The 13,280-nt window shown below is 38.0% G+C and overlaps 1 protein-coding gene across 4 annotated transcripts in view; it reads left to right on the top strand.

Moving 5' to 3' along the window:
• Positions 1-13,280, top strand: part of ANO5 (anoctamin 5) — a 102,821-nt gene that overhangs the window by 72,781 nt on the left and 16,760 nt on the right. For all 4 annotated transcript variants that reach the window (XM_019477019.2, XM_019477020.2, XM_014602389.3 and 1 more), the window contains 6 exons: positions 869-974; positions 1,067-1,127; positions 4,122-4,273; positions 8,966-9,040; positions 9,637-9,859; positions 12,623-12,792. In XM_019477019.2, coding sequence (XP_019332564.1) covers positions 869-974; positions 1,067-1,127; positions 4,122-4,273; positions 8,966-9,040; positions 9,637-9,859; positions 12,623-12,792 — 787 coding nt within the window. The remainder of the gene's footprint in view (positions 1-868; positions 975-1,066; positions 1,128-4,121; positions 4,274-8,965; positions 9,041-9,636; positions 9,860-12,622; positions 12,793-13,280) is intronic.

Here is a 13,280-nt window from a genome sequence, read left to right as displayed (position 1 = left end):
ACTACTTTGTTATCAAAGCAGAATTATAGTTTTTAAGTGTCTGTCTTAACACTGCTGTTGCATGTTTTCATAACTGCAGCTGTTCAGGATTTGCTCCATATGGAAGGAAGTTAGAATTGGCATTCACATATACTGAAAAAATATATATTTTTTTAAAATATCAAGTAACTCAGGGTGTGGTTATAGTGGTTCTACACTCACTATAGAAAAGCAGGAAGTATACATATTTTTAAACAATGAATTATGTCACTCTGACACTTGTATTCTAGTAATAACATTACATTCATCCTGAAAGATCCTTACATACACATGTAAATGGACATTGAAAAATGTAAGTAGGTCACTTCACTTGCCACTGCTATTTAGCTTCTTGAGGTTTAAAATGCAAACTTTAAAATACATCTTTATTGTTGCATAGTGGTACACAGGAAAGAAGAAAATCCAGCAAGTTGAAAAATAGCAGAAAAAACTTAGGAAAGTGGAATATAGATATCAAAGTTGGAATTTGGCAACAATAATTGAGTTAATACTGCTGGTCCTGCCAAAATAGTATAAAAAAAGTTTGCCTACAAGAACCTTGTTTAGTATGTCATCTGCGAGTCTGTACAACTGTCACAGTGTGCTCGTAACAGAATTCTGCCGTGGTACTGATTCAACCGTGGTACGGGGGGATGCACACCACCTGTACTTCCTGGCTTTTTCTTTGAGGGTTCTCAAAATGTGGCCTGATTACAGCTTATATCAGTTGGCTTGGGTATATCATATGCAAAACTAAGAACTGGAGCTTTGAACTGACTGAGTTTATCATGTATTTGAAAGAAAATGTAATGCAGAGCATCTGAAGAAATTCTGAAATTCTTTTCCTCAGCAAAGAAATCTGTGACCCTGCAATTGGAGGAGAAATCATTATGTGCCCTCTTTGTGATGTGGATTGTAACTACTGGAGATTAAATACCACGTGTAGGCCATCAGAGGTCTGTATCCAGTTCTGAAATCATTAGCCATTTTTTGTTTCCATTTAAATTCTGGTCTGTTACTGAACTGTCCCTATGCATTTCTGTTGCAGTATTCCCATTTGTTTGATAATGTGGCAACTCTGTTTTTTGCGATTTTCATGGGCATATGGGGTAAGTAATTTAAGTTTAAATAAAGTAATGGGGAGATCTTAACAGAAACTTTCAGGGATGTTGGGATAGCCTTTTTATTGTTCTAGATTAAACAATAATTACCTGAACAAAGAATAAAAATAATTTAAAATTGTGGAGGAATTGCACAAAAAATTAACCTCTTATCTTGTGCAACCAATATCCCTTTGGATTTGTGGTTACAAGCCTGTTTTCACAGAAGTGGTTATCTCTAGATCAAGTCCTACTGTTTGTGCTTTCTTTTCCTGTTAGTAACCAAAGCTGCTGTAAACACACCCAGACTTTCATAGGGGATGGATGTTTTGCAGCTGTTAGCAATTTAGAACATGCTGTGTCTTTTTTTCCAATTTTGCAATAAAATGTTTCTTTTTCTACCCCCATAAAGTGTATTTCTTCCATTTCTGACTAATGGCTACCACACTAGAAAGCAATAGAGAGGCACAGGGATTATTGTGGGTAACTAAGACCAAGACCAGTATGCCTCTGCACCAGATAAATTCATACAATATGTATGGACTTTGATGATGCAGAACGCAGATGAATTTAAATGAGATCCCTGAAAGCATGCCTGTTTTAGTCATATAATTTAACTTGTACTCTAAGTACAAATTTCTGTGAAGCAAAGCTTTACAACCAGCTTGGCTATGAAAGTATATTACAGGAGCTGGGATAGTTTATGGAGCAGATAGGATGATAAAAAGGGAATTTTAGCTCTCTAGTCAGAGTGTGTGATGCATGAAGTTCTGTTTGCAGTCTCCAGGTTGCAGTGCAGAGTGGTGGGTGTTTGGTTTTTTATGCTTCTGGATTTTGTTGGTCTTCACATAGGGCCAGGATGAACTAGGTGTTGGACATAGCCAAGGCTGAGAATTTTGACCTGACTGGGGTATGCTGGTGCTTCTGCTGGGACATAAAAATTGGAGAGGTTCCTAGGCTGGATGTTTTTCTTCCTCTCAGATCAGACCAATGACCAAAATTGGGATTAGGAAGGAATTTTACCCCACAGTCAGACTGGCACAGATGGCAAGAATTTTTGCCTTCCTCTGTGGTGGGGAGCATAGTCCCCTTCCTTGGCTTTCTTGTGTGTATTTTAACAAACTATTTCCTGTCTTTGCTATGGCAGGATTTTGACAGTGCCCCTTAAGGTCCCCCCCCCCCCCGCCCCCCCCCGCCCCCGCGTCACCTTCACCTGTTGCATGTTAAAAGGTATTTTTGATGTTTCAGGCATTGTGTCTGTGAGGCATACATGACAGTTATTCCTGAAGTTAAGAGCAGATTAAGCAGACACTTGTCTAGGACAGTTTAGATAGGGAAGATTGTGCCTTGGGCAGTGGGTTGGACTGTATGACCTTTGGAGGTTCCTTCCAGCCTTATGTTTCTATGATTCCAGGATTTGACTTCAGTGCTTATAGCTCAAATCAAAATACATCTTTGTACATGTCTAGGAAAATGTGCTTATTATTTCCTATACTGAAGCATCTTTTGTCCTACTTGGGTGATTAAAGCACAAAAAAATGTGGTATGTGTCTTAGCCCATCAAAATACCATAAAATAGATCTTCCTTTAACTCACAAAAAATCGGTTTATCTATCTGTGATCATGGCAGCCAGGCACCATCCTCCTTACAGAGCTCTTTCTGAAATTAGTTGAAAGAATAGCTTGTCATTTGCTTTTTTAAGATCTTTCTTAGTTTCAAATAATTCTCCTTGAGTGGCATAAAATTAGCTAGTAGAGGATCATTCTGGAAGTAAAGCAAAGGTTTAAAGAGCAGTGTTCATTCAACCACCAAGCTTCATCAACTCAGACACTTCATATAATCAAAAGGATTACAAATTTAAGATCAGCTTGTAGAGAATGTTTTTAGATGCCTTGCCATTATACGCTTTTCCAACCTGATATCCTAAAATGGGAGAGGGAGGGAAGAAATAGATTTAAGCCCAGCTCTCTCTTGATGACTTGGAAAGCATCAAACACCTACTATCTTTTGAAGTCACTTTATCATTTTAGCTCTTAGAAATCTCAATGGATGCTTCAGAGAAAACTTTGGAAAATATTCAACTTAGAAGCAGTCTTGCTTATTTGTAGTAAAGATGTTTGCATAATAGACTCTTGTGCTCAAGGTGCTTATCTAAAACATCCTGACTTGTGTTAGTTCAGTATAGTTGGCTGTGTTAGAACTAGTCACCTCAATAGAACTTGAATGTTTTAGCTACTGAGGTATTGAGGCTTAGTTACTTTGTCACCTTTTTCTCTCTTTACTCTTAGGAGGCATCCTGACAAGTGTGTACATGCATGGGTACACGTTTCTCCACAGGATGAATAGTAGCAGCACATATTTGTGTCTCTGCTATTTGTTCCCAGGCATGCCCCCGCATGCACATTCTGGCACAGGGCAAATTGACCCAGGTAGGGGAAGCTGGGGCCAGTGCCTGTGCTGGCCCCAGCAGCCTTACCTGGGGTGCCGGGGAACTCCCTGGATCAGCAGTGGCACCAAGCCAGCCACTTGGAGCCTGGCCAGCAGCCCGAGCACAACTCTGGCCAGCAAGGCTCCGTTTCTGGTGGCCCACGCTGCTACAGCATGCACCATGTTGCTTTTTTTAGCAGTGTTTTGGGGGCTGGGGTTTGACACCAGGATTTCCCAGTGTCAGAAAAAACTGCCACACTGAAAATTAGCAGTGTGGCAAATGGGTGCATACACATCAAACAGATTGGCAGTGCCTCAAACAGACTGCAAACTGCGCATGCACACTTGTCAGGATGTGCTCTTACACTCCATTTCATCAGTAAATATAATGAATAGCACAGTTCTTAGTAGTGTACCAATATACTGATATGATTACCAGATAGGCTGCATTGAAAGAGTAATAAGCCATGAGACAGCTGGGAGAGAGGGTTGTTCAGTTTGAGTGGTATCTAACACCATCCATTTACCTCTCCTAAATTGGTTTATTCTGCTTTCCCAAAACTTTTCAATTGTAGTCACACTTTTCTTGGAGTTTTGGAAACGCCGACAAGCCAGACTCAAATATGAATGGGACTTGGTTGACTTTGAAGAGGAACAGCAACAGCTCCAGCTGAGGCCAGAATATGAGGCAAAATGTACCCAAAAGAAAAAGAATCCAGTGACTCAGGTAATTAATAATGTCTTTGTATTTGTAAATCATTCTTTAATAGACATGCAGGTGAATAAAAACTCAGTGCTAACAGTCCATATTAACACTTTTTTGTATTATGAGGGTTCTTTCCTAGGAGCTAGTTAATTTCTTACTCCTAGGTAAAGATCCATGCCACCCTAGTAGGCAATAAGCCACTTATACGAGGATGAAACAGGCAGGTGGCTACATCTTCACACAATGAGGTGAATTCTTCTCCCAGTCAGACAAATTAAAACCTGAAATAAGTCTGCTGAAGTGATTGAAGATACTTCATATTACTTCCCTGTACAGCTGGTTGAAAAATGGATACATGCTCAGATACTATGATAATAGGGTTGTTTAAGAACCACAAATTATTTCCTCCTTTCTCACCAAAAGCATTTTAGAGCAACATTTTTTAACCAGCCCTGTATACTATAGGAGAGAGTTCACCGGTAACATGCAGAACATTACCTATGACCAGCACAACATACAATCTTGCTGAGCAAAATGGGAACACTTGAAATTTACACAAAGGCAGAATTTGGTTTTATAACTTGTACTATTTATTATTTTCTTGCTGCAGGCATCTACTGGGTGAGTATTGAAGTTTTCACTCTTCACGTGAATATAGTAGCAGAAGTAGCATATATCCAAGAAGAAACAAACAACAAATTCTGTTGTCTGTATTGATAAGGAGGAGTAAAGAAAATGAAAGTGCCAGTTAAATATGAAGCAGCTTTTCTGCCACACAAAGACAGCTTTTGATTTTTCTTGCAATATTATCTATTATCTTTTTTCTCAGAGAAGTCTGAATGTAGAAATAATACAGCACAAACTGGAATACCAGAAGGTGAACACATGAAAAAAGAAATAATTCTATAACTGCAACACTGGCCTGGAAGTGAGACCTGAATTCTGGAGTGCACTTCCAGTACTGTTCATGCATATTGCTTTACATATTTATTGAATGAATGCAGAAATGGCACTTAGAGCAGGGGTTCCTCAGAATCCTATACTGAAAAAATAGGAGAGAGCTATGTACTTTCCTGAGTGACTTAGATTCACTCAGAGCTACCTATCCTGAGAATATCAATATAGGTTGAATTAAGACTGGCCTTTGCGGGGCATACCAAAACACCCACTGAGACAGTGGAACTGTATGTCTCTTTAGGTGGATTTGAACTTCCTGGTAGGAGGCATAATTTTCAGATAAGTCATTGGACGGATATCAGAGGTGGTTTAAGATTTGGGCCTATACGGCTGTTTAGAAGCAGAACTCATGAAAATTTAAACAAGAGTTATCTGGTAGTCTCTAGAATAGGTGGTGGGTATTTCTTGCTTATGATTAGAGTCTTTACCATCTTAAATCACACTGCTCATCCCTGGAACTATGTTTTTAAAAAATTCCTCTTCACTAAAAACATGTAGTAGTCATATAAATAAACACATATTCCATGTTCCGTAGCCATGGGTAATGAAACAGCATACTGTGATTAGAACAATAGTCGGCTGGTACTTCCCTTCATCTCTCCTTAATTATTAAGAAAAATAGACCTTAATTTTGTTCCTAACTGAATATATCTCTCCTTCCCCTTCTGTGTATGTAATGGTACCATTGCCATTTTTATACCTCCATAACACATTCATTCTACTCTAGTGAAAGTAGATAAAGTGGCATGACTGAACACTACGTCACAAATGTAGCTCTGCCAGTTTTATGGTACTGTGGTACTCTGTAGTACTGTTTTCAGATTGCTTAAGAGAATAAATTCCAAGCAAATAATTGGTTTTTACTCCTATATACTACCTGTATCAAGATCATTGAAATGGAATGCCTCTCTCTTTATTATTACACTTTCTCTTCCAGCTTATATGCAAAATACCTCTAAAACAGCTGAATCACTGTGATTCTGGTATTAGTGGAGGAGAAATCAAGAGAAAAAAAAATCACATAAGGAACCTCAACTGTTTTGCACTGAAGAGCAATAAACTGTAGCATCACTCGTAATAGCAGAGCAGGATGTGGTTGGGATAAGGAAGTAGGGGAATGAATAGTGGACAGTGGTTATGTACCACAACATGCACATGGTCATGCAAGAGGGATGGTGAAGCAATCACAGGTTCTTATTCAGCCTCTGAGCTATAGCTGCAGGGGGTTGGAACCAATGCACTATTTTGAGAGTGAAGATTGCACCTCTAGCCCAGGAAGGTCCCCTGTGTAAAACAGTAGGCTTTTTATAGGGACCAAGCATTTGGCCCATGACACATTGTCTTGTCTCAGGTACAAAAATCAAGGGTTAAGACAGGATAAGAGGTCCATCTACAGGTGTTTCCTGTTTTTCTTTAAACATGTATTGACAGTTGCTATTAAAAATCTCAATTACCTTGTAATATTTTACTTTCTGATACAGAACATGTGCTACCTTTGCAGATTTGTGGAAGCTTTTGTGCTGCAGGTTTTTGTAATGATCTCTGTCATTGGTAAACCTTAAAAAAAGCCATACAGGTTAGCTTAATTTCCTTTCATTATCTAATGTATAATACTGAAAGTGTGAAGGTACAGTGCTTTTAAACAGATTAGTTCTGCAAACTGAAAAGGCAGTATTGACACAGTTCACTGAATTTACTATGCCCAAAGGCTAGCTTTGCTTCATTGTGAACTATTTTCACAACATTACTTGCAGCTACTCAAAGTCTTTGCCTTTCACTCAGCGCTCTTACACAAAGATTACTCATTGTGAGACTGTACTCTTCATCTTCTTTGCTATTTAAATAGTGTTAGCAGTACAATAGTTTCTGGCGAAAAGACAAAACTAGCTCATAGCTGATCAAATTGTGCTCTCCCTAACTTCAGGAGGATTCATATTTACAGATATAGGAAAATCTTGGCCTAGAAACATTAAGGCTTAGCAATATGTTTTAAAGAGCAAATAATTGTATGTCAAATAATCTAAAACAACTTTGAGACATTGAGCTCTAAAATAGGGTCTCACATCAAAAATGTTTTTTTTTTTTATTGCAGTAAATAAATCCTCTAATATTTACAGGCGTGTTGATCTAAGGCAGACAAGGTTCTTTGGGTAAATCCAATATAATTTAAACTGTTAACTGATATCTTTTAAACAGTCAGTTTGACTGGCTTTCTTGCATACATACTGGCCTCTGGCTGCTTTACCATTCCATCCAGGAAGAGCACAGACCATCTGCAGATGCTTTCTCAGCCTGACAAAGGGTGTTTGTGGCCGAAAGCTTGCTAAGAATTTTTTTTTCCAACTATTTGAGTTGATCTAATAAAAGATACCGGATTAATGCAAAGAACCTTGCCTGCCTGATATTTACATGCATATCATTGACTTCAGTTATTTCTATAATTTTCTTAGTGAAAACTTCTATTGTACATTAATGACTAAGTATATCCTATACTAGACTGCAAGATTGCTTAGCTGATTAAGTTTATTATGAATATATGTGAGCCAGTCAGATTGCTTATTCATAAAAATATAGCATGGGACTTCAAATGGACAATGCATTTGTGTGGACATACTGGTCACTGACTAAAAAATATTGTCATTTATCTCAGACATGAGCACACATCAGATAAAATGATTGATACTGTCCAATTGCCTCAAGGGAAAATGCTTCTTTCACTTCTGTTTTTAGTCACACTGGGATAAATCCATTCAATCTAATAAAATTACTCTGTATTATACCAGTGGAACTGAGAACATTGTATTTTTCCCAGTTTATCTGATTTTATAGAACAGAAATAAAACAATTTAAATAAGATACTGTTGTTCCAGTACCCTCTATTTTCAAAACAAGCATCTACTTTTTCCAGTAGTTAAGTGGTATCATTTATATTTAATATTGTATTGCAGTACCGCTTCCAAGGGTTCAGTTAGGAATCAGGGCTCCATTGTCCAAGGCACAGACATACAACACAACAGCTCTTGCCCCTAAGAATTAACAGTCTAAATAATGACAACCTGAGATTATTGTTCTATATAAAATCCTCATCCACTGGTATAGCCCTTAATACCCCTAGTTAATCCATCTGATCTGATATTTTAGGAATTAGAAATGGTTGCTAGAGACAAGTCTTTACATGAACATGGAAAACTTATCTTCTCCTATATGGGAATAATCTTTTGGGTAAGATCTCTCCGCATGAGATTGCAGTTTAGATTGGAAACTAATAAACGTAACCATTTCATCAATAAATAAAAGTTTGAAGTGGAAGAAAATGCTTTATAGCTGTGTGGAAGAACTTAGTATATCACTGTAAATATTTCCGATAAAAAACCTTGACATGAGGAATTAAAAAAAACTTCAGTAGAATTTTGAACGCAAAGCTTAATATTAGTGAACATAGCTTTACGTTAGTAGTTCTTTCCTCCTCAATTAACTAAAAGCTGATAATTGGAGAAAACAAAACGCAAGTTTCTTTTTGCAACTGACCAGTTTTTCAAAGGTTTAGCCATTCTTCCTGGTTATCATCTTAACTATTTGCATTATTCACTAGTCACTTCATTTCTGATTTCCTTATCAGCATGTGCAGAATCATGCCACATACATTCTTTGAGATAAAGTTTAAATGATTTTCCTTTCACACAGCTTTGTGTGCTGCTTGATGTAAAAATGTGATTGTGGATTGTCAACTGTGCTGTGCTTGCTTGATTGTTTCAGGAGATGGAGCCTTATTTGCCTCTAACTAGCAAGGCTGTACGGTTCTGCATCTCAGGAACTACAGTGTTGTTCTGGGTGAGCATCTTTTTGAATCCCACTTTAACATATATTACAATAACTCATCATCACTAATTATCAGTTTAACATCTATTACCATGTTTGTTTTAGATCTCCCAATTCATATGGTCTTGCATGGTTTCTCCTGTCATGCAGAGTATACTCCAATTCATATTTTCAAGATCTGTCATTAACCAGCAATTTTGACTGTTAATGTTGGGTCGAATTTAGCGCTAGCTTGCACTCTGGTATCATTTTTCTGTTTTGAAGGAAGAAAACTTCAAGGATTATACTTTACTAAAATAAAAGGTAGTACCAGTTCAATCTATGCATCTGTACAGTGAATTTGATGGGCAATGAACAGGTCTTTTCCATCTCTAGTGCTATGATCTTATATATCTTTCCATGCGTGTTTTAAATGCAGATATTAAATTGATTTTTAACTCCAGCATTCATGAATGCTTGTGGTAGATTATGTGACTAATATAACACTGCAAAATTCATAGACAAAGATTGCAGTAAAAATAAGTTGACACCATTAATTTCAGCCCTCAAAGAATAAGCATACATCTGTATTGATTAACTGTGCTGTAAATCTGTTTTTTTTCCCTTAGACATCTCTGATCATAGCTAGCATGATAGCTGTGATTCTGTACCGTCTGTCAGTTTATGCTGCCTTTGCTAGCATCATGAAAAACACACAAACTCTGCAACCCATCAGTGGATTACTGACACCTCAGTTGGCAACTTCAGTCACTGCCTCATGTCTCAACTTTGTTATCATCATGATACTGAATTTCTTGTATGAGAGAATAGCTGTCTGGATCACTGATATGGGTAAGCAACATGGAGGATAACATAATTAATAGGGAAATATTTTGCCCTGTCACCGCATGTCATCACTTAGACACAATTCTTGTTTTTTCTAGGCCCTAGACTTTTGCAGCAAGCCTTGTAACTGTGGCGCTTATACGCAAAGTCAGGCTTCTTTCACTGAATGCCTGTCACCCTAGATGGCTTTTTTCTTTTTATGTATTTTGATCCTTTTTATAACATCTGAATGCACTGAAACTATTCTGACCCTAAAGTAATCAGGAGGTCTGAATATCTCATTAAAAACACGTATATTATTAAAATCTTAAAAGGAGGATCAGACAGTCTTGATTTAGCAGGATTTTAGTGAATAGTCCTGAATATGAGTTCATTGTGATTCTAAAACTGAAATACTGTTTTTCTGCAAGAAAGTTTGCAAGCAGGACAGTTACATAAGCAAAATAACCACAATCTTTATCTTTATTTTTATTGGATGTAATTGTCCTCCCAAGGATTTGTATGCATGGATTTCCCATTTGGAAAGGGTGTGAAGTGGGATCAAGAAGCTACACCTACAGAACCATCTTGTCTACCTCTGGACCCTGCAAGTCCAGCATGCTTGCAGGGAAGGAGCAAACAGAGGTCCTATAATGTACCATATAGACAAATTCCTAGTCCCTAGTAATATATATCCCCTAAAGCCAGGCATCCCAGGAGCTGGGGGATCCTACTGGGGGCCAGACCAAAGGAGATCTTCTCAATTTGGGGCAAGCACTATATTCTGATCCATAATGGGGGACCCCATTGCCCTCTTTCTTCCTCCTCAGTGGAACATTGTGTCAGTGGGGAGGTAGGGTGCAGGTTGGACTCTGTGTGATGGGATCTTTGTGAAGATTTCTTTCCCTCAAAGATTTCTCTGTGTAGTTTTCCACAGATGAGCAATCTGCATCATTAACAATTTCATAATTTCTAGAAGGAGATGATTTTAAAACCCACAAACATTAAAGATACATTAAAGTAAATACTGGGTGCATCTGCACTGTCATTAATGTGCTTTTGCTGCACATTAACATTCAGTACCTCTAATGTGAGGTACTAAGTAAATGGACATTAGGCTGCCCTAATGCATAGCAACAAAAGCACACACTTTTTAGTGGCTCTAAATGTGCAATAGCCTATTTTTACTGTGCATTAGCATATATGCACGGTTTTTGCCGTGACGCTCTAATGTGTGTTAAAATAGGGTACTGCACATTAAAGCGCATGTGTAGCTGTGCCCACTGCATGCCAGTGGCCCACAGGGCTCTCATTTGTCTGGTATTTAAATTTTATTTCTCCTCTGTCCACTAGCAAAATAACTGAAGTAAATCAGTTACTAAAACAGCCATTTGTATAAAAGAAAAGTATCCTTTTTTCAACTTAAAATCAAATTCTTGTTAAATCCCAATTAAAGTGTGCACAAAAGCTTGAACAATCATATTATTTTGTATATTTGCACATTAATGTGAAGGATTAATCCTAACTAAGCAAAACACCATCATCCCTGCTTTATGGTTATCAGTTAATAGTAGATAACTCCAACTTTTCCACTTTTGTGTACTTGCTGCCCTCTAATGGTGAGCAGGGAGTCTATCATCTGTTGAAGTTTTAGTGGAAGACAGGAACAGGAAGCCAACTAGAATTTGTCAAAAACATCTTTTTATTCTTGATTTCTTTGTAACGAAGAGGGGAATTTTTACTTTCAGAGACATATGTATAACTGTGACTAGTATCAGTGGGAATTGTATATTCTTGTTTAAGAGCAAAATGTGTCTAAACTCAAAGACAAGATTTTTGGACAGGAGTTCCCAAACATTTGTTATTGTACAGTAATCCTTTTATCTGATTGCCTTCATGCCTTCAGTTTAATTCACTTCTTAACTCAACTCAAACTTATTGTATTTCAGTTTATTTATTCAATACAATATATGAGCAGAAGCATATGTAATAAAATGGCCAAATGTAGTGTAGGGACATGAGAAGAAGTGTATTTATTAGGCTAAATTCAGCAAAATAGGTGCAGAGACACAAAAAATATTCCTATCCTGAGCCATCTGAGCCCAGTACACATTCAGGAAGTTTCAACCCACTTCAGAGCATCCTGAATTTTTGTAGTTATTTTTTCCTTCTTTCTCTGCTCCAAACAGTTAGCTATTGTTATATTACTGGTAACCTTACTACAGTTCCTGTGATTGGTACTTTCAGCTTCTTAAGAAAACAAACATCATAGAGAACATGGCTACGAGTCTATTAGAGTCCTTAGGGTGTTCACATCTGTGTTACCTGTTTGGTTCCCCTAGCTTCTTCTCAAACACTTTCCCTTTTCCTCAGCCCCTTTGTTTCTCTATTAACCTACTGCAAAACTCACTTTCAAAGTAGGTCCCACTGTCTTTGCTTCACAGTACTTTTGATTGTAACAAGCTATTGTCTTCCAGAGAGAGCACAACTAATGTTCTCTGAGCAAACCCACAGTTTGAGCAATGCACTAAAGAGTTATGAGCTACAGGGTTTTAAGGCAGAGTTAGTGATAATGAGCAATATATAAAGATGAGAAAATATGAGCTGATAAACATTTCTAGAATGATTCCCATTTCCCTGCCTACTCACTATAAAGGATATCCAATCTGAAAACAGGAATGCAGTCTGCTGAACTGATAGTTTTTTCTATGGAATGTGGGTGATGAACACATACAAGTCTGCATATGGCTAGAAATGTGGTAAAGAAATTAATTTAGTTTGGTTTTGCAGAGATCCCAAGGACTCACCTGGAGTATGAGAACAGACTCACTATGAAGATGTTCCTGTTCCAGTTTGTCAACTATTACTCATCCTGCTTCTATGTGGCCTTCTTCAAAGGAAAGTTTGTTGGATATCCTGGAAACTATACATACATGTTTAGCCACTGGAGAAATGAAGAGGTATGGCTGTCCCTGTATTTTTCATGTATGTGGAATGCAGTTAATATATTAAGCCAGATCCCCATTATTATCCCTTGGCTCCAAGAGATTACTAACTGCAAGAAGGAGTTTAGAATGAGTGTGTTGTTCTCCAGCAGTCCTGGGCTTGGCTTTCTAAGAGCTGGTGCCACTAAGAGCAGCTATGTTTCTGCTTTAGCCTGGCATCAGGGTGCTTTAACCTAGCACCTACCCCTTTAAGGCCTATGGCCATGCCACCCCTGATCTTATGAAGTTAAGCAGTGTTGGGCCCAGTTAGCACTAGGATGGGAAACTGCCAGGGAATACTAGGTGCTGTGTAGGCTTGCCTGTTGGGCCAAGAGCCTATCTTGGTCTGCTCTTTGGTACCATGTAAACCAGTACAGCCTATTCCAGGGTTAGGTTGTCAGTGACAAAACTGGGGTGAGGAGGGTGTGTGGACATCCAGCAAAACTGAAAAAAGGCTTGTCAGA

The sequence above is a fragment of the Alligator mississippiensis genome, chromosome 2, assembly GCF_030867095.1.
Source record: "Alligator mississippiensis isolate rAllMis1 chromosome 2, rAllMis1, whole genome shotgun sequence".
In the NCBI taxonomy this organism is placed as follows: Eukaryota; Metazoa; Chordata; order Crocodylia; family Alligatoridae; genus Alligator; species Alligator mississippiensis.
The sequence above is the reverse complement of the archived record's forward strand: the minus strand, read 5'-3'. Positions and strand labels throughout refer to the sequence as shown.